Genomic DNA, 21,110 nt, shown 5'->3' on the forward strand with positions numbered 1-21,110 from the left:
TTAATCAGTTCAATTCAGCTTCTTTTGTTCTTATTGTTTTCCTCCATTATCTCTTGCGTGTTCTACAACAGTTTCTTCTGGTTAAGCATAAAAGAGTTTTTATTTGGTAAAATGATTATCAAAATATAAAAATAAATAAATTATCAAGTATGTTATATTATTAGGTTTGATTCAATTAGATGGAATGTAAAATTTTGTTTTTAGTTCATACAATATAAAATTACTTAAAAAGTAAATTATACCAATTTATCATTATTATAGAATTTGTCTTGTTTTACAAAGTTGATGCAAATGTAAGAAAATTTTACTAAATTATAAAATGAATATCTAATAAATAATCAGTGGTAAAGTTTTGACATTATTGAGAATATAATATTTTTGTTCCAAAATAATCTTTACGCACTAAAATAGAAATATTATACCGAATGTAGGATGACTTGAACCAAACTCCTCTTGCTCAATCCAAATTGTATTATCCCAACTCTTTAATATCCAGTTTTCTCAATTCATAAGCTAATAGATTTCCTCATCTTCAGTTGTGGTTGAAGGAGCAATTAAAAGAAAATTAGGGTTTCATGTCTTGCATCTTATATTAGTCTTACAATATTAGATCTACACAATAATCCTTCTTTCAACCATTTGATCAAAGTAAGTGACACTCCTTCCACAATGACATTCCCAAATCTCAAGTCTTTTGCAAAGTGAAGTGAGAGCAGACAAACAAGTGCTTTGATGGGTTTGCAATATGTTCCACTTCCATAGGACTTGCTCTCGCGGCCAACACTTCACCCCATTTTGTTGTTGTTGTTGTTTTGAGCTACTATTCTCGCATTTCCTCTCTTTTTTCTCATCATTGAAGCCACATTTAGGACACTATATATTTTTTATCAGAGGTTAGCAAAATTCGATTCGAAAAATTTGATAAAAAATTTAAATTTTAAATTAAATAGTTCGAGTTATTTAAGTTAATTAAGTTATTTGAATCAACTCGAATAAAAAATTAAATTTTTCAGTTTAACTCGAATATGAATTACACAATTCAAGTTATCTAGAACTCCGAATAAGAAAAGGCAAAACTATGCCGTTTTGATAAATATTTACTTTTTTAAAAGTTAAAAGTCAAAATCATTAAGCTAAAATGAAAATTACATCGTTTTTACCCATTAAGTTAAAAGGCAAAATCATTATATTATTTATGTAGTTAAATAATCTTATACTTCGTCTATTAGTTAAATAATCTGTCTATGTAAACGCAACATTGAGTATAAATAATAGGATTGCTAACTTGACTTGACTCGAAATTTTTTAACTCGATTCGACTTGACTCGATCAAATATTCACCCCTATTTTTCACCATATGTCTTTTTCAACCAACACATGATTATGCATGGGATTTTTTTGGATATTTTGGCCTCAAATATTTCTTTAAGTAGACTAGTTTTTCACTCTAAATATCGTTCTATTAAGTAACTGTTGGTCAGGATTGATGCTAGATATTCACCTATTGAATTATGTACGTATTGATATATTGTTTCCACTCTCCTTTATTCTCAAATACTACACCAATAAATGAAAGGCTGGTGCCGAGTTTTGAACTTAAAAAAAACTATATTAGGATGAGTCGTAGATGTTGGGACTTAATTTTGTGGGTCTAATTAAAAATTTCAAAAATTTTAAGAGATTAATGAGAATAATTTTTTAAACAAAAATTGGGTTTAATTAAAATATTTAAAAAAATTATAAGATTAATGAGAATTTTTAAAAAAAATTAGAAGAGTTCAATTAAAATTTTCAAAATAATTAAAGAAATATTAAAATTTATCAAAATTTGGAAAGGCCACCTTTTGCCACCGTTACCATCTGCCCCTAATTAGGATAGTATTTTGCCTTCAACACTTTGCTTACAAAGATTGAATATTGGCTAAGCAATAAGACTTCATCCCTGTTTACAAGATAGAGTTGCCCCGGCTTGAAGACCTATCTGAAAAATGAGCTTGACAAAAAAAAACAAGACTTATTTAGAAAACAGATCAAGCCTTGAGTAAGGTTTTTTGGTTCGATCCTAGTTTGACTCGAATTTTCAATAAAAAAATCGTGTTGTTTTTTTTGTTGTTGTTGTTTTCTCACTTTTTACCACTATTTTGCTACAATTTCACTATTATGTTGAGACTATTTTGTTGTTAATGTTTGAATATTGTATAACATTAGTTTTAAAGTTAATTTTGCTACTATTTTAGAGACATTTGCTTATTAAGTTGTGTTTATCTTAGTGTTATTCAAGTATAAAGACTTTTTAAAATTTATTTTAATTTGTTGAAAAATATTTATTTTAATATTTTTAGTGCATTTAGTGTATTATATTTTTATTTTTTTCATATAAATTTTAAAAATTAATATAAGTGAGGTTGGGCCCAAATTTTTAGTATTTTAATGCCTAAAATTTTGTTAGAGGTGGGGCTGGAACAACTTTATTACAAGGTAGGGTTTGGTTAATTGTTAACTTTTGTTTGAACTGGTGTCCCTTTACCTTTAGATATACAAAAACAAATGGAATTTTATTTTTATTTTATTCATAATAAGTTTAATTTTTTATGATATAAAAATATTTTATATTTTAAATAGTAAAAATACTTTAAAATTCTATATAAAAGATTTTTAAAATTACTATATAAAACTTTTTACTTAGAAAATTATCTTTGATTAAAAATCAAATAAAAACAAATCAATTATTATTAACAGTTAAAGAAATTTAAAAATTCAACCAACTTGAACACACGGATAACAAATGCATCTAATTTTTATATGTTTTTTATGTTTGTTTTACAGTCATGTTCGGGGTTTGTGGTTGTTCCTCCAAATAATATTATCTCTAAGGTTCATCCCTTATTCTCCATTGATAATGCAATGTACATTATTTTTTGATAAAAATTAATTATCAATACAGGATAAAACAACAAACTATAACCTAAAACTCAAATTAAACCATATATACCCTTGATAAAAACAAATCATTTCAACTTACATACCACAAACAAATAATCCATATAGCTCGAATCCATTATAGAATGAACACCCCTAACAAATATAACAATCACTAAGCCGTATATCAAATATAAAATAATGAAAGAAAAGAGCGGGAAACTAGGGATCGTGTGATCAATTTCCAAATGATCACTTGTATATGGGAAAACTTGGGGCCGAATATGATGCTTACAAGCCAATAAACGTTTGCAATTTAATAATCTACAAGTAGACTATGTAAGTCCAACAGTTGTTGAAAAGCAGGCATTACTTTACAGAATTAAAAATATAATTTAGATATTCAACGCTCCATGTGACTTATCACCATTAACAGCTCTCTCCCTCATCTTTCCCAACTTACGCCACACTCTTTAGAGATACTATAAGATTATTGAAGTATGAATCATTTAACTCTCCTTTTCATATCGTTTCTTTGCATCTGTGTCTTGAAATTTGTGTACTCCATCATATGGATCCCGTGGAGGATCCAAAACCATTTCCAGAAACAAGGAGTAAGGGGCCCTGGCTACCGTCCAATCTTTGGGAACTCAGCTGAGATCCAACGTCTGTACAAAGAAGCTAAGTTGAAGCCAGCTCCAGTTGACCACCACGATGTCCTCCACCGCGTGGCTCCGTTCTATCACAGGTGGTCCGGCATGTATGGGACGCCGTTTCTGTATTGGTTCGGGTCAAAACCCAGGCTGGGAATTTCGGATCCTGATATGATCAAGGAGGTTACCATGAACACAACCGGGTCGTTTGATAAGCTCGGGTTTAACCCCATGTCCAGGATGCTCTTCGGACAGGGACTCGTTGGTTTGAAAGGCGAAGAATGGGCCCTTCATAGGAGGATTGCAAATCAAGCCTTCAACATGGAAAGAGTTAAGGTAAAATTCCTTTGTTCATACTACTTGTGTTTTTTAATAAAAAAATTATGGGCTCAAATTCAATGATTTATCAGCTCAGTGAAAGTTTTCTATCTTGTTTTAATTAAAGGGTTATCTAAACTGTACCCTTTTTATGGCCGAGACAGAGTATCTATGGTACAGTTTAGTCGTGGGCCTTGTATCTCACTTCACTTGATTGTATTTGTGACAAGCCTAAGTCTAAGTCTAAGTCTGGCCCAAGGGCTTACGTGATGCATACAAGTTACAGACATTGACATGAAAAAAATTGTGAATGTAAAAACCAAGTGTAGTGGAATTCTACAGCATCCTTAAAAAGGGGGTGAAAATCTTGATTATCAATGCATGTAACTCAAACTAACACTATTTTTGAACAAAACTCCTTTTAACTGCAGGGTTGGGTACCCGAAATTGTAGCTGCTACTACGAAAATGCTTGAAGAATGGGAGGAAGAAAGAGGTGGGAGAGATGAATTCGAATTGGAAGTGAACAAAGAACTTCATAACCTCTCAGCTGATGTTATATCCAGAACAGCATTCGGTAGCAGTTTTGAAGAAGGAAAACGTATCTTTATGCTACAAGAACAGCAGATGGAGTTATTTTCAAAGGCGATAAGAAGTATCTATATCCCAGGGTTCAGGTAACCTTTTCTTATTTCAGTTTTCGTAAGAAATTAACTAGTTTCTTCATGTAAATATTTATATTGTACTAAAAAGCTTAAGTAATTGTTGTGCAAGGTTTTTGCCTACTAAAAATAATAGAGCGAGGTGGAGACTAGAAAATGAAACTCGTGAATCTGTAAGGGCACTGATCCGGTCTAACAGCAAGAGAGGAGAAAACTCTTCAAGCCTACTCAGTCTCTTGATGTCTTCATATAGGAATCAGGATGATAAAGAAGAGAGGTTAGAAGAGAAAGAAATTATAAACGAATGCAAGACCTTTTATTTTGCAGGGAAAGAAACAGCTGCTAATGCTTTATCATGGGCACTTCTGCTTTTGGCATTGAATCCGGAATGGCAAGATAAAGCAAGAGACGAAGTGCTTGGCATATGTGGAACCGATATGCTTCCAGCTGTAGAGCATTTGAGTGACTTAAAAATTGTAAGTTCTATCAATTGATTTCTCAGGTTCTGGTCGATTCACGTTTAAGAGTTGTAATTGCATAAACGATTCAATGAACAGGTGAGCATGATAATCAACGAAACACTTCGGCTATACTCTCCAGCAGTGATGTTGATGAGGGAAGCAATCAAGGATTTTAAGCTAGGAAAGCTTGATGTTCCTGCAGGTACACAGCTTTATTTGGCACTGAGTGCTGTTCATCGTGACACTGATATATGGGGAGAAGATGCTAACAAATTCAAGCCCTCAAGATTCAAAGAACCCCGAAAGCACTTAGCCTCGTTCATTCCATTTGGCTTGGGATCTAGAATTTGTGTTGGGCAGAATTTAGCCATGGCGGAGATGAAAATAGTTCTAGCCATGATTATCCGGCAATACTCATTGGCAGTGTCTTCAACGTATGTTCATGCTCCTATGTTGTTCATCACCTTGCAGCCTCAGTATGGTATTCAGATACGCTTGACAAGGATTATGAAATAAAGAGCTCTTCTTTATCGATGTAAAATAGATACCAAAGATGGTATATATGGTTTCAAGGCTTTTGTGAACACTGACTCGTTGTTGTTATGTGAGATTGATGTAGCGTTTCCTTAAATGGGAATTCCAGCAAAAAAAAAAAAACCACTCCAATTTTGTCTCCCAAGTATGAAGCCACCATTGTTGTAGTTGAATGCTGAATAATCCAAATACAACATCAAGAAAAGAAGAAATTTATAGAAAATTAAATGAAAACTTACGCCTAAAAAATTAGAATGAAATAACAAATTTTAATTGTTATTTTTCTCTAGTACTTTCTATCACATCAGTATTATGTTCGATACGTACAAGACATGGACGATGGGATACGTAATTCATCCAAATTCATGTCTAATATTAGAAGTTCAAAAAAAAAAATAGTCCATTTATCTTCCTCCGACCCATTTGGTATTAAACATGACAAAAGACAATTCTATCCTCGTCGAGATCCCGAATATAATTGAAGCCATCGAGTCAAATCCGTCAATACGTACGCAATTAGTTGGTCAACATTAAAAATCTACTCTTATCCTAAAAAGGAAAAGGGTAATTTGGCGGCTTTTGATTCCCATTTTACCTCCCGAAAATATTTTTAGGGTTTCATTGACCTAGCTCCCCGCCAACTCAGAACACTCTCGACTTCTATTTTGGATTTCGTTAAGTGAACTCCACATCCACAACAGAACCAGTTTCCGGCCCTTCCCTCCAAACAACCGGTTCATTCTAGTTTCCCAGAGCTTTTGGGGATTCGGGACTTTGATTTTATATGCTTGGCTTTGATGCCTTTTTAGAGGTGAGTTTCGCGCCTGTTAATTTAACTTTCATTTTTAGAGCGTAGACTTCTGAAATTTTCGGTTTGACGGAATTTATGATTTTTTTCTCCTTTTGTCTGTTAGATAGTTATGTTAACCAACTGATTTGGATTTATCATCTGGGTAGGTTTTGATTCCTTTCTTTGGCTGATTTAGGTTACGTATCAATTTTGAATTTAAATTAAGCTTTGGTAATCTTTGCTCTACGTACTTTCCTATGTTCTGTATAATTGATATTTGCAGTATTACCGTTCAACATCTTGTTTCTTGTCTATTTTTGTTTCTGTTTATCTAGTTTGATTGTTAACTTGTTATCGGCCGACACTTCTCTTTTCAGGTTTCGTAATTCCTGCTATTTTTCAAAGGGAGAGCAAGGATTATCTATGGTCTAGATGTGTCAAAAAAGTTTGGAGATTTTTTCTTCATATGGTATTGACTTTTGCGTTCTCTGTAAAATAGACGGTTTGAAGCAAATTTGCTTTGCCTAAGAAGATAGGATGCCATCTGCTTTGTTTTTGAAGCTGAGTACGGTTCGGAATGGAATCCAGAGAACGGAATGCAAGCTACAAGATTCACTTGAAATTCTGATGGGAAAAGGGAAGCTAGGGTTTAGAAATTACAGGTTTTTTCATTCTTCAAGACTCTCAGGACTTGCTGATTTTCAAGGATTTTTGCCAAGTGGGACAGTTTTGGCTGCATGCTCAGATTCTCTATCAGTTAATCGTGGAAGGAACATTTCTGCTGTGGGCGCATTTTCTCGAACTGTTTCTGTTCCATCTGTTTCAGGCCCTGCCTTCCAGGTTTGTAGGTATCATATTGATTGTGCACTTGTTGACTCCAGCCAAATAGCACCACCTGTGAGCAAATGTCAGAGTAGTCCTATGGCTGTTTCTAGTTGTGGAGTTGTAATTGGTGGATTTGTTGATTCATTGAAGTTAAAGCATGGGCACCTTTCATCGTCTGCAAGTAGTGCTGATATATTTTATGGCAACAGAAGCATACATCCTAGAATAAGTTTGAAAAGTCTTGAGAAACCTAACAATTATGCAATCTACGGACAGTTCTTGCATGGTATTGGAAAAAGATGGTGCAACTGTAATCTTTCCTCAGGGTCAGGTTCAAGAGCTTTCCATGGTTCATCGCCTTCTTGTTTATCAGCTGGGACAGCCCGTGATGTTCCCTTTGATAATTCTGGAGGTGAAGAACAGGTTCCCAGTTCAGAAGAGTATGATCTCTGTGCAGTTTTGAATTTCCTCTTACTAAATCTTACAATATTTTTTAAGCAATTTATATTTATACTGTGCTTGACAATCATGACAGGAAGATTTCTACTGGCAAAACTCTGAAGCTGCTCTCAGGTTCTTGCTATCTTCCCCATCCTGATAAAGAAGATACTGGAGGAGAGGATGCTCATTTCATATGCGCGGATGAACAAGCAATAGGTTTAGCGGATGGAGTTGGTGGCTGGGCTGATCTGGGTATTGATGCAGGTCAGTTTTCTAGGGAGCTCATGTCTAAATCTGTATCTGCTATCCAAGAGGAGCCTAAGGGTTCAATCAACCCTGCAAGAGTCTTAGAGAAAGCTCACTCTAGCACAAAGGCAAAAGGCTCCTCAACAGCATGTGTCATAGCACTTGGAGACCAGGTAAGCCATTTCTATTCTATGCTTGCCTATCTTGTACTGTTTTCTTATTCCAACATGAGTAACTTTTGCATGAGATAGTTGTTTTGAACAGAAGCTCTCTCATCTAAACCAATAATCTGCTTTATGAACTAAAAATTAGTGACTACAATGGACATCTTTGTATGAAAGTTTCTGTAAGGGATTCCATCCACATAATGGCAATTCATAGAAACTTTCCATAGCATATGACCTTAGTAGGGGGTAAAATCTTTGTTAATGAGGCAAAACTTGAAATGATGAAGAGTGGGGTCTGAGAATTGAGGCTTTGTTGTTACTCTACATTTCTCTTCGAGCAAAACTGCTTAAGTTACCCTTTTTTATTTTCTTGGAATGAAGTTACTCGCTGGATAGTATATTCAATTTTTTGGGTTTTCCCTGCAGGGACTTCATGCTATAAACTTGGGGGACAGTGGTTTTATGGTGGTTCGGGATGGATGTACTATATTTAGATCCCCTGTTCAGCAGCATGATTTTAACTTCACATATCAACTTGAGAGTGGAAATAATGCTGATTTACCTAGCTCCGGTCAGGTAGTTATACAAGTTCCTCTTGTGCTCATATTCTGGGAAAAGATAACTTCTTGCAACTCTTGAAGTAATAAATGTTGATTGTGTAGTCTTATGAGAAAAACGTCTACCTTTGATGGATGTTTGCTTTGGTGGACCTGACATGTTAGATGTTGTGTTTGCTGAATGTTTACTGTGGTTAATAGCTTAAATATCTAAATGTTAGAGGATACCGTTTTATTCTCGAGAACTGATAGTTATCTAAATTATTTATTAAGCATTGGTTTACCAATTTTGATTCGTGTTTCATCTTTTACACCTTATACTTTCCCTTTTTCTGTCTTGAACAATAAATTTTCTGGCTTGGTTATTGCATGTGAGGCTTTCAATGATTTGATTGATTATGAAATATCTGAACAATCTAAATTGTCTGCTCAAATCAGATCTTTGCAGTTCCCGTTGCTCCAGGAGATGTTATCATTGCTGGCACAGATGGACTGTTTGATAACTTGTACAATAATGAAATTACTGCGGTGGTGGTTCATGCACTGAGAGCTGGTTTTGGGCCTGAAGTGACTGCTCAGAAGATAGCAGCATTGGCACAAGAACGAGCACAGGCTAGAGATAGACAAACTCCTTTCTCAACTGCTGCTCAAGATGCTGGGTTCCGTTACTATGGTGGAAAACTTGATGACATAACTGTTGTTGTATCATATGTTACTAGCTCTGATGAAGTATGTTTCTTTCTCTCATGCATTTGATCTTAAATTCTTTTATCCCATTTTAGGGGAGTCAAAATACAAAGAGAAATGAATATAAAGGTTAAAATTTTTGTTGCGTTTGAGAGTTTCTAATAAAAACTCTTTTTTTTTTCCTGGTAAAAACATGTTTGCATGCTCTTCTTTCCTAACACATGATTTGACTGTTCCTTTCAAATTGCTGGATTTGGTTTAATGTCTGTCATTAATAGAGTTTATTATTTTTGTTTACCTAATTACCCTTGCTTTTTAGGCTTCAAGCAAAAAGAGTTGAATTCTGAGCAGTTGCCTTCCGGTTGACCTACATGGAAATGAACATCGGGAGTGACACCATTTACTCAGGTATTCATAAAAAATTACTGCCAAATTTTTTTCCCGGAGTACTGCCAAATATTTTGGTTTCGGAGGAAAAAGAGAATTCCTCTTGTTGTGCTAATAAGTATCATTGATACATAAGCATTAAAATTAGATGTGATAAATAATCTGACATTTGTATTTGTTAATTATCATTTCGTTACATTGTATCCATTGTAGTTACTTGAAAAATGCAAATAATACATGTTTTCTTTTCTTCTTGGGAGAACAAGGCTTGATGAGGATTTGGAGCTTTTGTAGCCAGGAAACTTGAGTTGGCTGGCTTGATTTGTGGCTATCCAGTTGTCTTTTGTTTGATTTGGTTTTTTGTCACTGATTCCTTTTATGTTCGTGGAGTAAAGTGAGATGATATGCTCTCCATGTTCAACACCTGTCATTATTGTAATTAATAATAAATAATACACTAATATCATTCCGTTAGTATACGAAATCCTCAGTAAACAAAGGACTCCTGTTCATTTGAAAGATTGAATGACTTGCTATACAACGTTGGATAATTTCTTTCTATCGCCAAAGCAGTTTGAATATTTGATCCCATCTCTTCTCAATGATCAATAGAATGCTGGTGAAGCACTGAATCAAACAAGCCTCCTCAATGTATGTTCTCCGCTGTATGAAAATCAAAACTGCTCATGGAAGGTAGATTGAGAAATTAATTGGATTTGGATTATAAATATTTGAGGTTTAATATCTTCAAATTCGCTCTAAATTTGTTGCAAATAGTACTTGAAATTATCAAACTCTATAAAAGCAATTATGATATTTGTCAATTTTCGAATTTTGCATTATCTATTATGATCAAAATTTATATAAGTGAGCTGTGTCACAAGATAGGAAGTTGTTGTCTTTGATTATAAATTTTTGATGCGACCGCACACAACCTACTTACATTAATCTTTGCCAGTTGGATCTGAAATTTGGAGGCATTTTGCATTCAAGGTAGGCCCTGTATTGATGCAATGCAAACCCCTTAACCCTATACTAGTGCCAAATTTATTAGATCTTTTCTGGTCATTTTTCTCTATTTGAATTTGGGATTTCTCTTTACCATCCAAGCATCAATTACATGCCACATGGGTCCTTATGAAGTTGGATGAACTTTTCTACCAAAACACCATTACTTTGATTATTTTCCTTCATCCTGAAGATCTTAGGACTGAAAAAAGGAAAATCATGTGGATGGGTTTGCGGAAAACTAACTCAGACTCAACCTTGTAACGCCAAAAAATAACCTTCAACAATTTTGAAAATTGTTCATTCAATGACGCATGATTGACTGTAACACCCTACCCTTTGTTTCTTCTGTACCATTTTTCAACTCTAACCCACAGATGATTTGTGGCTTCAAATCTTTGATAAAAACTTCTCAAACATTTAAGCTTTTTTTTCTATGCCCACTCTGTCTTTGTCTTTGTCTTTGTCTTTTCCCTCCTCCAACTTTCTCTACCAAAACATTTTATTTTCTTCTCAAGAAACCCCCTTTGCTTCATCAATGGGAAACATGTTAGTTTTGTACCACTTGATTCAACTAATTATGGAAGCTTGTTGACAGTTTAAAGACCCAAAATAGAGAGATTTTCTCAGAGAGGAAATGTTCTTTCAGGTTATAGTCGTCAAGCTACACTCAGGGCTTCAAGTTCTTCTCCGGAGATGCCACGTGGAAGCTCAGTCTCAGATATAGACTTCCATGATGTCTTCGGTGGCGCACCGAGGAGGCCACTAATTCAAGAAACAAAATATGGTTTTGGTGAAACTGAAAACAACACTGATCATTCATCACCTGCCTTCAAAAGAACTGATGAACCGGTTGTTGCTTCATCATCACGGAATCCATGGTCTTGTTTCAGCAAAAAGCCAGTGTTCGGTGAAGAAGAGATGGCCCGGATAAGACGCTCGAAAAGTGATTTCTGCCATGATATTTTTCAAGGGAACCATTCATCGAGTTCTTCAAGGAAGTATGAAATGAATGACCCTTTTGCACCAAGTTCACAGTTAATAAAACCGGCTAGATCTTTGTCACCAAAGCCTGAACCTTTTGGCAGTTCATTCCCTGCTCAATCGAGGTACTGCTTGCCTTCATATTTTTGACATATTACCGGACAAAAAGACAAGATCATAATCAATATATATTGTCAGTTTTTGCAGATTTTTTTTTTTGTCTTGTTTCTTAGTTATGTTTTTAATCTTCTAGTTTCAGCTGCATTTGTATCTATAATGTTTCTGTTGCATCTATATACATTCCCACGTATTCTATGGTAAAAAAGAAGTAAACTTGGCATTTAACAGGTTTAATTCACCCAGCTGATTTCATGTTTCCTCCAATGGCTTATTTTTGCTGCCATTAACAGACTTCCAAGCCAGCCTTCTAAAGTGAACAAAGGAATGGACCTTCCCAATTTAACCACATCTAAAAGCAAGGATGGGGCTTCCAATGGCTTAAATTATTTGAGAGAGTCGACAAACCCAACTAAGCATGTGGAGACTGAGACAAAATGCAATTCGAATGGAGATTCGAGTAGTTTGGAGATTTCGAAAAACGGCAGCCGATTTCACTTCTCAATATACAAATGGGCAAACATAGGAGGCGTACCAGTAGCCATTCCTTTAAGGGGAAGTGATAGACTCAAAGGGAAGGATAAACTGCAGAGGTGCTCAAGTGCTAATGGATGGATAACAAGTGAAAGCAACGCAAAGGAACCAAGAGATAAACTGCATAATTGTAAATCTTTTAGAGGAGAGCACGGCAAGAGTGAAAATGTAGGCTCGCTAATTGATTCGAGAAATGAAGATATAAGGCCCGGTCAAGTTATCGAGGAAGGCAACATTACCAGGTCCGAGTCAGAAATCATAAACAAGCATAAAAGCACTGATAAGAATGTTTCTAAGAGAAAAGTTTCTGCAGTTGAAAACGCAACTCACAAGCCTCAACCGAAACCTCTGAACTTGATTTTCAATAATGACTACGATGACGAACAAGGTTAGTCTCATATTCCACTTCTACATTATGTGTTTTGGTGCTGATGTGTTGTTTCTTGTATTGTTTTCCTTCAATTATATATATAGGCAATGATGAGATAACTAGAAATTGTGGAAGGAAAGACATTTCTAAAATGAGTGCCAAGAAACAAGATGTAAAGAAAAGGGTTACTTCAAACAATGTAGAAGCCAGTACAACAAGAATAAAACATTCCCCTAGGAACTCTTGGGATGATACAAAAGCCAGAGTTAGAGGAAAGATTAAAGAATTCATCAAAATTTTCAACCAAGATGCTTCATTGAAACCTAGAACGGACACCGCACTACCAGAGAATCATGGCTCTAGTCGGAAGGAAAGAGGTACAGTCCAGCCAGAGATTGAACCAAGTATTAGCATGAATAAAAGGATTGAGAAAATTCACTTGAACAATGTGCTAAAGAAGAAATCATATTCTGATATTCCTGCTGTGAATCACATGTGTAACGGTGCATCCGATAAGAACATCAATCTCTCGGTGAATGATACCGGTTAGTTTATCTGTTCTCCTTTCACTCTATATGGGATTTTACTTTTCATTATGTTCTTGGAATTCTGCATAATCTGCTTCTGGTGCTTTGGACCACATGTAGAGGCAAGTTCATTACTTACATGAACTGCTACGATCAAATAGTTTCTATTTCTACATAATTTGATCTTTCTTTCAATTACTACACCATGATTTTTCATATGTTCAATACTGATTATTCACTTACTCTGTTGGCATCAGTTTCTTATGGCTCCAAGACTATTGTTGAAGATCCAGCAGAGTCATTTGATAACTACATTTTGGTATGCGACTCATCCATTTCTATGAGTTCAAACATACACTTCCAATGACATTATGAATCCAGCATTTTAATCTGAAAACCAGGTTTAGGGTTAATAAGTAAATTGGCCCCGGAGCTCCAAACTATACACCTTTGAATTATTTGTTACTTGGTTACTTGTTAGGAGGAATGATATAATTTTGGCTGAACCTCTAATGAGCTGGTCCACTCTGGCTTTTGACCAGGTGGAAGAACTTAGGCCAGAAGAGAAAATTTTGTCACAATTTGGCATTGATCCTGAAGAAATCATGGTAATAGAGATTATACTAAATAGCTTTATAACCTATGCCCAATTGCACATACATCCATGTTGCTTCAGATCTTTCAGCTGGTACTCATTTAATGCAGGCCATAGATGATAAAATACAGCAATGGTCAAATGGAAAACAAGGCAATATTCGTTCGCTTTTGTCAACCTTACAATATGTAAGTACTAACGGATCCATCTCATCTCAAGTAAAACTGTCTCTCATGTTTTCACTGAATTACTCTCAAGTCAATACTTTCATTAATGCCCTCAAATATTCAGCAGCTTTAGGCATAGCCACATTGGTCGAAAACCCAACAGTTCATTTCGAATTTATCAGTCCAGTATTTCATTGATGTAAATGTGAACCTGAGGCCAATATGAACTTTCTATTGTCTCTTAAAAGACTAACATCGGTTGTGTTCGTACACACAGGTTCTTTGGCCCGATAGCAGTTGGAAGCCGGTGCCTCTCGTGGACATAATTGAAGGACCATCTGTGAAAAGATCATACCAAAAAGCTCTACTGTGTCTACATCCAGATAAGCTACAGCAGAAGGGTGCTGCCTCTGATAAAAAATACATTGCACAACGAGTCTTCGATATTCTGCAGGTAATATATAAATTTGCATAAATTTCTTGAAATGGCGTCGACTTGATTCAATAGATTCTTGATGAATGGTCTTTTATATGTGTATTCTCAATGAACACTTCTATCATATGTAACAAGCTCTCTGTGACAACAGAAGTAATTAGCCATTTGTCAATCCATGCTGGCTTGCCAAATCTGTTTCATATGATCAATTATTGTACTTAAAATTGTCTCCAAGTTAAGACAAATGGGCGAACATTTCGGGGCAGATCCCTTATGGACTTCCACAAGTTTGAAAATTCTTACACATGGGATGACCGGTTGTTTGGCCACAGTTTGTTTAGTCGGCCAACTTTTCTTCTTATTAGGACAATAGCATTTAAATTTGTCAATCTTTAATTCCTTAATGTCTGCTTGTTATTTTCAGGACGCATGGACTCATTTCAACTCACTCGGTCCGGTGTGATTATCCCACGACTATATTCGATTAAGTTTTGACAGAAATCCGAGTTTTCCAAGTTTAATGTTACACTAGAAGAACAACTAAAATAAGTGAATTAACAGATAATTTAATATGTATATGTATATGTATATAAATGCATATATCCTTTGAGCAATGGCATGTGATTCAAGAACAGAACTTTTTAACATTATCACCTTCTTTGTACCTATTAGTTTGCAGTTTCTGCAAAAAAAAAAAAATTAAAGTGAAGGGGGGTATTTCACCTTGTTTGAACATTGTAATGGCCTAAAAAGAATATAAAGGTGATGTACGGGTGGTCAATTCTTCGTGTTCATTTACCCATCTTTCTGGCATCTACCATCTTATAGTGAAGAATATTTTGTGCAGCAAAGACTCCTCTTTCGTTAACTTTGACTAATATTTTTGTACCGGCCATTGAATTTGGAAAATTTGGAAAAAAGTCATCGGTTAATTTTAAGTATTGTGTGAGTAATATGAAAATGAAGCATGCAATTTTATTGATTAAAAACCTAAAAGCATTGGCTTCATTATCTGATGATCCATCAGAGTGAGAAGAAAAAGGGTCCACCAGATAAGGTGCAAATTGGCTTCATGTGTGCAGAGACAGTCATGACTATGGGCAACATTGTTGCGTTTTGACTCTGACTCACTTGTCGTTTTCAAATACATCCAAAAAGAAAAAAGATTGTCATCTTTGGGGCTACCACCACAGACACTGCGCCATAATTTGTGTTACCTTCACCCTCTTCTTCCCTTGCCCGTTACATTGTCCTTATTATAGTAAGCAATATATAGTAATCAGCTGTTACTTGAATGGTAGCTGCCTCACTGTAAGGGTGACAAATCCAGAATGATATAAAAAAAAAAAAAAAAAAAAGCATGCGAAATTTTAGTTAAAATGTTGAAGATTTATTATGTATTAAATTTAAATTTCACCTTTTGTAATTTCTTTTTACTTTATAAAAATATCCACTACTAATGTAAATCATTTTATAAAATTAATAATTTTTAAGTGAATACTCGATAAAAATAAATATTTGTTTTTGATGATTATAGTAAGTAGGAATTAATTTATTATGGTTGAAATTACTACCATTATCATTTCAGGACGATATCATTGAGCCAGTAATAATAAGATTAAAAGAAATTATTATTGGAAATAAGAAGTTGGTGGATGGATTTTCCTTTGACAACTAAATTACACCAAATCCACTGCCTAAATTTGATGTTATTTTGACTTGACAGTGACATATGTTGAGAAGGATAACTATAGGAACTATCAACCACTCCTTGAATTCAACTTTCTATTATTACAAGGATGCAATTTAATTCAATTTCAAGAGCTCTTTCTATTTTAGTTACTTCTCTTTTTATTTATTGAAATAGATTGATTGATATGCATCAAATCAAAGTCTATTAAAGCGGTAGAGAGACAATACCAAGGTCGGTCTCAGTAAAGGGTTAGCTGGCAATGCCACTGCCAATCGGCACTCTTCCTTCATATATGGACCCTATGATGATTGATGATGGTACAACCATAATGTTCTTCTCATTGGATGTGAATTTCACGAGCCATTCATTATTATATCCCCCCCCCCCAAAAAAAAGTAGATTGAAATTTAATTTTTTTACATAATTTTGTTGTGGATATTACGCGTTTCAAAAGACAACTAAGGAAGTTAATGGTGTTGGGTGGGAACATGAAGTCAACCGAAACAGCCAAAGCTAAAACGAGACTGTAACTGCAAACTGCAACATATCTCACGTGTTAAGTTATTACGGAATTAGTATGGCTAAGCAATGCCAGAGGGAGAGACAATTTGCTGGAACACACGTGCGTCAGCATCCTATGACAAACACGTGTGAAGTTTATCATCCCAAAAAAATTCAATTAAATTACAACTGTCGCTAAAGTTTTAATTAAATAAATTATTAAAAAATAAAGCGAAAAGGTAAATGAGTGATGTTGGAGCTTGAAGGAAATTGTGCTTGAAAGAATCTTTTGCTTAGGCATGAATGAGATGTAAATATGGGTTGGGTTGATTTCTCTTATCATATGCGGCCTTTAATAGGTCAGTTGGTCACTCCTATGTTAATGTTGCAATATATAGAGATCAAACTAACTGTTATAAATAATAATTAGTTTGTGTATTTTTAGGCATAAATCTCAAAATTATATATGAGTTTAATTGTGTAATTATATATATAAATTTTAATTTTGTGTAATTATATACGTGAAACTCTAACCATAGTTCAAATATATATTTAAATTTTTAATTTTAATTTAATTATACACATTTTAAAAATAAATATATTAATTTATTTTTATAGTGAATAAATATAATTATTTATGTATGTAATATATAATCATAAAATAATTTTATATCAATAATTATGTTAATAATTTACAAAATTAGATCAAATTAAAATTTTATGTATAAAATTATACAAAATTAAAATTTATATATATAATTACATATTAAACCGTATATAATTTTGATATATATATATATATATATATTATTTAAAAGAACTCATGGCAAAGAAGATAGAGTCAAGTACTTGCGATGCTTTGACGAGGATGTCTCCATGATAGATAGAGGATATATGTAAAACAATTTTTAACCTATATTTTAATATTTTAAAAATAAATATAATAAATCAAATTTGAATATGGAAAAGTAAAAAAGAATAATATTAAACGATAATGATGAAAATGATATTTATAAAATTAATAAAAATTAATCAATGAAATACTGAATAATTATTGATCAATAATTTAGAAACAAATCTTAAAATAATAATAATAAAGAATGAAGCGAGTTGAAGTGAAGTTAATGGTAACACGACCAGTTCCGCCTAAGTTTGCTGTCTTTCACAAATCTCTTCTCCAACTTGTCTTTATCGTATACCAAAAACTGAACATGTCTAAATAATATTAGTTAATGTTTTTGTCCAACCAAAGACAACTATAAGATATAGTACTTTTTATTAAGTCCCCTCACATGTCCAAGCAATACAAGTTTTGGTTTTATTTGGCAAATACTACATTCTTAATACTAGATGAAGTTTTCTATAAAAATAATTATACTTTTTCCCTTTCAAGAACCATATAAAGATAGGTTATAAAACACTACGGTCTAATATGATAAATCAAAATAATAATAATCACAAAATTAAATAAAATAATAAGAATTTCTTTGATCAAAGATTCAACTCTTATTTTAAATGCGGAATAGCTTTAAAATTTATAATAAAGATTAATCATTATAATAGAACATGAATGTAGGGACCAGTTGTTAATATATTTTTTTCCTTGATAAGATAAAAGGGTAGATAAAATAGTCTCCACGAGTCACTGACGAAAAAACGGAAAATGATATTTTATTTGATGTAATTAAGAAGTAAAAAAAAAACAGTAATATATCCGAAAGAAACTGAAAAAGCGTGGCAGTGATTGAGCTCCGAAGTGAGACAAAAAGAAATTTTGTGAGGAAGAAAAAGAAGAATATGCAAAGGCTTTGCTTATTCTTCTTCTTCTTCTTAAATGCTTCGAGGGATTAAGCTTATTCGAAAGGAAAAAGTATCGTCGTCTTCCTTCGCTGCCTCAGAAAAGCTAAACGTTTCGTTCTGTGCTATCTGCGTATTGATTTATTGTAATGGCGTTTGCTTTTTTTTCCGACGCTTGATGGCCTTCTCTGAATCTGTACGTTCTCTCTCCTTCCCCCCCCCCTTTCCTTTTTTTTTTTTTCGCTTTGTTTTCTTTTCGAACATTTCATATCGTTAAAATTAAGGTTTTTAAATCTGTCTGATCTATTACATTGATGTTGTTTTGTTTGACTTATTGTATTTTCTTCTGGTTATGAGCGGTTTCTAGTAGATCTGAAGCGATTCTCTTCTTATGAATTTTTTTCTTCTTTTTCTTTTCCCTTTTCGTGAAGTACATATAAAGATTGCTCCTATTTTCCCCGTATAAAAAAAATGTTGTTGGAGTAATGTTGAAAATCTATTTCCATCTGGATTCTGGAGATGAATTTGGAAAATGTTAGACTTGATTGTTAAATTTATTTCTAAAAATTACTTTTTGTTAATTTAAATTTAATTTTCTTTCCATTTTTAGATTGGATCCTACTGTATTGGGGTTTCCATTTTTTCTTGTTGACATTTTCTCTTTTTTTCCCCTGGCTATATGACTTAATTCATTGAAAAATCTCCAGAAAGATAAACTATTCATTATGATTTCTATACCCCACGCACAGAGTAATAGTTTTGTATAGTTTCATGTGAAATGCTGGTTAATTAGCTGGCATTGGCCTACTAAAATGAAAAATCGATCACTTCTATACCATCATATTATTTGTCATTTGATAAATCTGTATGCTTCTCCATAACTATGTTACCCAGACTATAAAGTTAAATTTTTTAAAAATGTTTTTCATATATTTGAACATCCTCTGATGCTTTGATACTTGTTGTTCTTGAAACTGCTCTTACGAGATTGTTGCGTGTTGTAATACGAGAGCAACGGATTGTACCTTCATCGTCTTCTTTTTTCAGATTCCATTGTAACTTCTCTTGCTCTAACCTCTATGGTGATTGTGAACAGTTGTTTATTTCAAACAAATAGCTAATGTATAATAGTTTACCCCAGGTTGTTGTATAAGGCAATAATTGAAGTCCGGTCTTACTATTGCAAGAAATATGGATTCTGAGTCGAACAAGAGATGGAAATCTATGTCTGTGGTGCCACGTCTGTTGAAAAACAAATCAGCCTCTCGTTGTTTTCTACCGAAGGTGAAGCCAGCTAGTTCTGATCCAGGCTACACACCGGTCTATCTGAATGTATATGACCTAACGCCCATGAATGGCTATTTTTACTGGGCAGGCCTTGGTATCTATCATTCTGGTGTCGAAGGTAGCCATCTTTACTTCTAATAGTATACTTTTTCCCCCTTGTTTTCGTCCTTCTGTAGATCTCAGAATGCATTTAAATTGGATGTGCAGGATATGGTGTTGGCAACTTTGTTGCCATTCTATTGCTCTGTTTTTGAGTCTTTTAAGTTTAGCTTTTTCATAACTTTATCCATATGCTGTACAGTTCATGGTGTTGAATATGCTTTTGGAGCTCATGATTATCCGACCAGTGGTGTTTTTGAGGTTGAACCGCGGCAGTGTCCGGGCTTCAAGTTCAGGAAATCAATATTCATCGGGACCACTTCATTGGACCCTCTCCAAGTAAGGGAGTTCATGGAGTGTAATTCGGCTAGGTTCAATGGTGATACATATCATTTGATCGTCAAGAACTGCAACCATTTCTGCAAGGATATTTGTTACAGGCTGACTGGGAAACACATTCCTAAATGGGTAAATCGACTGGCAAGAATAGGTAAATCCGTATGACATCCCACCACTCGCAAGATTGTACTGTTATCCCAACGTTTTATATTTAAGAAAAACGGAAAGTTCGAGTAACATAGATGTTCACAACGATAAACAATAACCAACCACATCATTTCATTTGTGTTAGGTTCAATGTGCAACTGCATTCTTCCGGAAGCACTGAAGACATCGGTTGTGAAGCATGATCCAAATTATCAGCCATACGATAGCGAGAAGAGGAGGCTGAGGTGTGCCTTCAGTTGCCTATCTTCGGTGTCAATACGGCAGAAGTCTTCGGTACTTTTACAATCACCCTTAAGAGGCTGTCTACCGCTGTGGGAACCAAAAAAATCCAACAAACTTTTGTTGAAGGAAAGGTAAGATAAGGGACTTACTTTGTTGAAAAAATCAAACAACATTCAGCGTCAAGGCTCCGTGAGCTTGACGATTGCAGATATCTTATTTTAGCGTAGACATCTATAGTTTGTGGAGTATTTTGTAATGTCTGTAAGGATAAACGTGTTGTTAAGATCTGTTTTGAAGATGGCTGATCCACTTCTGTTCCAAAAGCCCTATGTATTAATGCAAGTTTTCGATGATGATGATGACATAGATCATCAACCATTGATTAGAGTTGGGCTTTCCAGTTTCCAGCATTTTGATAACCACGTCTTGCTTTGCTTTGCTCTGCTCTGTTCTGTTCATGTTTTGTTTTTAATAATAAAACTTGGCAACCTTAATTGAAACATAGAACTTGAACAAGTATAGAGCCAAGCCAATTAGCCAACCAAGAGGTTCTTTCTTCTACGCACCCTCCAAAACCGTTTGTCTCGTTTCAGCTTTACTTAAACATCACGGACATGTAA

General features: G+C 34.2%; 4 protein-coding genes across 11 annotated transcripts; all 4 read left to right on the forward strand.

Moving 5' to 3' along the window:
* The first annotated feature begins 3,290 nt into the window (after window positions 1-3,290).
* Window positions 3,291-5,691, forward strand: LOC108485609 (cytochrome P450 734A1-like). The gene is made up of 4 exons (XM_017789468.2): window positions 3,291-3,908; window positions 4,322-4,566; window positions 4,664-5,027; window positions 5,109-5,691. The coding sequence occupies exons 1-4, from the start codon at window positions 3,420-3,422 to the stop codon at window positions 5,526-5,528; spliced, it is 1,518 nt and encodes a 505-aa protein (XP_017644957.1). The 5' UTR covers window positions 3,291-3,419; the 3' UTR covers window positions 5,529-5,691.
* A 319-nt stretch (window positions 5,692-6,010) lies between these two features.
* On the forward strand, window positions 6,011-10,165 carry LOC128279234 (probable protein phosphatase 2C 55). 6 transcript variants are annotated; one of them, XM_053027911.1, is made up of 8 exons: window positions 6,042-6,357; window positions 6,714-6,805; window positions 6,898-7,601; window positions 7,697-8,021; window positions 8,442-8,591; window positions 9,011-9,301; window positions 9,579-9,667; window positions 9,913-10,165. In XM_053027911.1, exons 2-7 carry the CDS (start codon window positions 6,803-6,805, stop codon window positions 9,597-9,599), a joined length of 1,494 nt encoding a protein of 497 aa, XP_052883871.1. In that variant the 5' UTR covers window positions 6,042-6,357; window positions 6,714-6,802; the 3' UTR covers window positions 9,600-9,667; window positions 9,913-10,165. The 6 variants fall into 6 exon arrangements, with proteins under 6 accessions (XP_052883866.1, XP_052883867.1, XP_052883871.1 ...); XM_053027910.1 differs by having other exon boundaries at window positions 6,043-6,357; window positions 9,907-10,165; XM_053027906.1 differs by having other exon boundaries at window positions 6,011-6,357; window positions 6,714-7,601; window positions 9,907-10,165.
* Window positions 10,166-10,305: 140 nt separating this feature from the next.
* LOC108486276 (J domain-containing protein required for chloroplast accumulation response 1) lies at window positions 10,306-15,235 on the forward strand. 2 transcript variants are annotated; one of them, XM_053027904.1, is made up of 8 exons: window positions 10,306-11,763; window positions 12,049-12,677; window positions 12,764-13,204; window positions 13,444-13,505; window positions 13,729-13,794; window positions 13,892-13,969; window positions 14,226-14,402; window positions 14,809-15,235. In XM_053027904.1, exons 1-8 carry the CDS (start codon window positions 11,351-11,353, stop codon window positions 14,845-14,847), a joined length of 1,905 nt encoding a protein of 634 aa, XP_052883864.1. In that variant the 5' UTR covers window positions 10,306-11,350; the 3' UTR covers window positions 14,848-15,235. The 2 variants fall into 2 exon arrangements, with proteins under 2 accessions (XP_052883864.1, XP_052883865.1); XM_053027905.1 differs by lacking the exon at window positions 13,729-13,794 and having other exon boundaries at window positions 10,637-11,763.
* A 2,996-nt stretch (window positions 15,236-18,231) lies between these two features.
* Window positions 18,232-20,909, forward strand: LOC108486506 (deSI-like protein At4g17486). 2 transcript variants are annotated; one of them, XM_053028455.1, is made up of 4 exons: window positions 18,232-18,571; window positions 19,517-19,780; window positions 19,964-20,251; window positions 20,393-20,909. In XM_053028455.1, exons 2-4 carry the CDS (start codon window positions 19,567-19,569, stop codon window positions 20,623-20,625), a joined length of 735 nt encoding a protein of 244 aa, XP_052884415.1. In that variant the 5' UTR covers window positions 18,232-18,571; window positions 19,517-19,566; the 3' UTR covers window positions 20,626-20,909. The 2 variants fall into 2 exon arrangements, with proteins under 2 accessions (XP_052884415.1, XP_017646082.1); XM_017790593.2 differs by lacking the exon at window positions 18,232-18,571 and adding an exon at window positions 19,193-19,430.
* The last annotated feature ends 201 nt before the right edge of the window (window positions 20,910-21,110 follow it).

This window comes from Gossypium arboreum, chromosome 5 (assembly GCF_025698485.1).
Source record: "Gossypium arboreum isolate Shixiya-1 chromosome 5, ASM2569848v2, whole genome shotgun sequence".
NCBI classification, from domain to species: domain Eukaryota; kingdom Viridiplantae; phylum Streptophyta; class Magnoliopsida; order Malvales; family Malvaceae; genus Gossypium; species Gossypium arboreum.

Excerpts from the sequence above, each read along its gene's own strand:
- LOC108486506 (XM_053028455.1), top strand. The coding sequence starts at position 19,567 with ATGGATTCTGAGTCGAACAAGAGATGGAAATCTATGTCTGTGGTGCCA. Across the intron at positions 19,781-19,963 it reads CTATCATTCTGGTGTCGAAG|TTCATGGTGTTGAATATGCT; the intron begins GTAGCCATCTTT and ends TATGCTGTACAG. Across the intron at positions 20,252-20,392 it reads AAATCGACTGGCAAGAATAG|GTTCAATGTGCAACTGCATT; the intron begins GTAAATCCGTAT and ends CATTTGTGTTAG.
- LOC128279234 (XM_053027906.1), top strand. The coding sequence starts at position 6,874 with ATGCCATCTGCTTTGTTTTTGAAGCTGAGTACGGTTCGGAATGGAATC. Across the intron at positions 7,602-7,696 it reads CAGGTTCCCAGTTCAGAAGA|GAAGATTTCTACTGGCAAAA; the intron begins GTATGATCTCTG and ends CAATCATGACAG. Across the intron at positions 9,302-9,578 it reads ATGTTACTAGCTCTGATGAA|GCTTCAAGCAAAAAGAGTTG; the intron begins GTATGTTTCTTT and ends CTTGCTTTTTAG.
- LOC108485609 (XM_017789468.2), top strand. The coding sequence starts at position 3,420 with ATGAATCATTTAACTCTCCTTTTCATATCGTTTCTTTGCATCTGTGTC. Across the intron at positions 3,909-4,321 it reads TCAACATGGAAAGAGTTAAG|GGTTGGGTACCCGAAATTGT; the intron begins GTAAAATTCCTT and ends TTTTAACTGCAG. Across the intron at positions 5,028-5,108 it reads ATTTGAGTGACTTAAAAATT|GTGAGCATGATAATCAACGA; the intron begins GTAAGTTCTATC and ends TTCAATGAACAG.
- LOC108486276 (XM_053027904.1), top strand. The coding sequence starts at position 11,351 with ATGCCACGTGGAAGCTCAGTCTCAGATATAGACTTCCATGATGTCTTC. Across the intron at positions 11,764-12,048 it reads TCATTCCCTGCTCAATCGAG|ACTTCCAAGCCAGCCTTCTA; the intron begins GTACTGCTTGCC and ends TGCCATTAACAG. Across the intron at positions 13,970-14,225 it reads TTTTGTCAACCTTACAATAT|GTTCTTTGGCCCGATAGCAG; the intron begins GTAAGTACTAAC and ends TCGTACACACAG.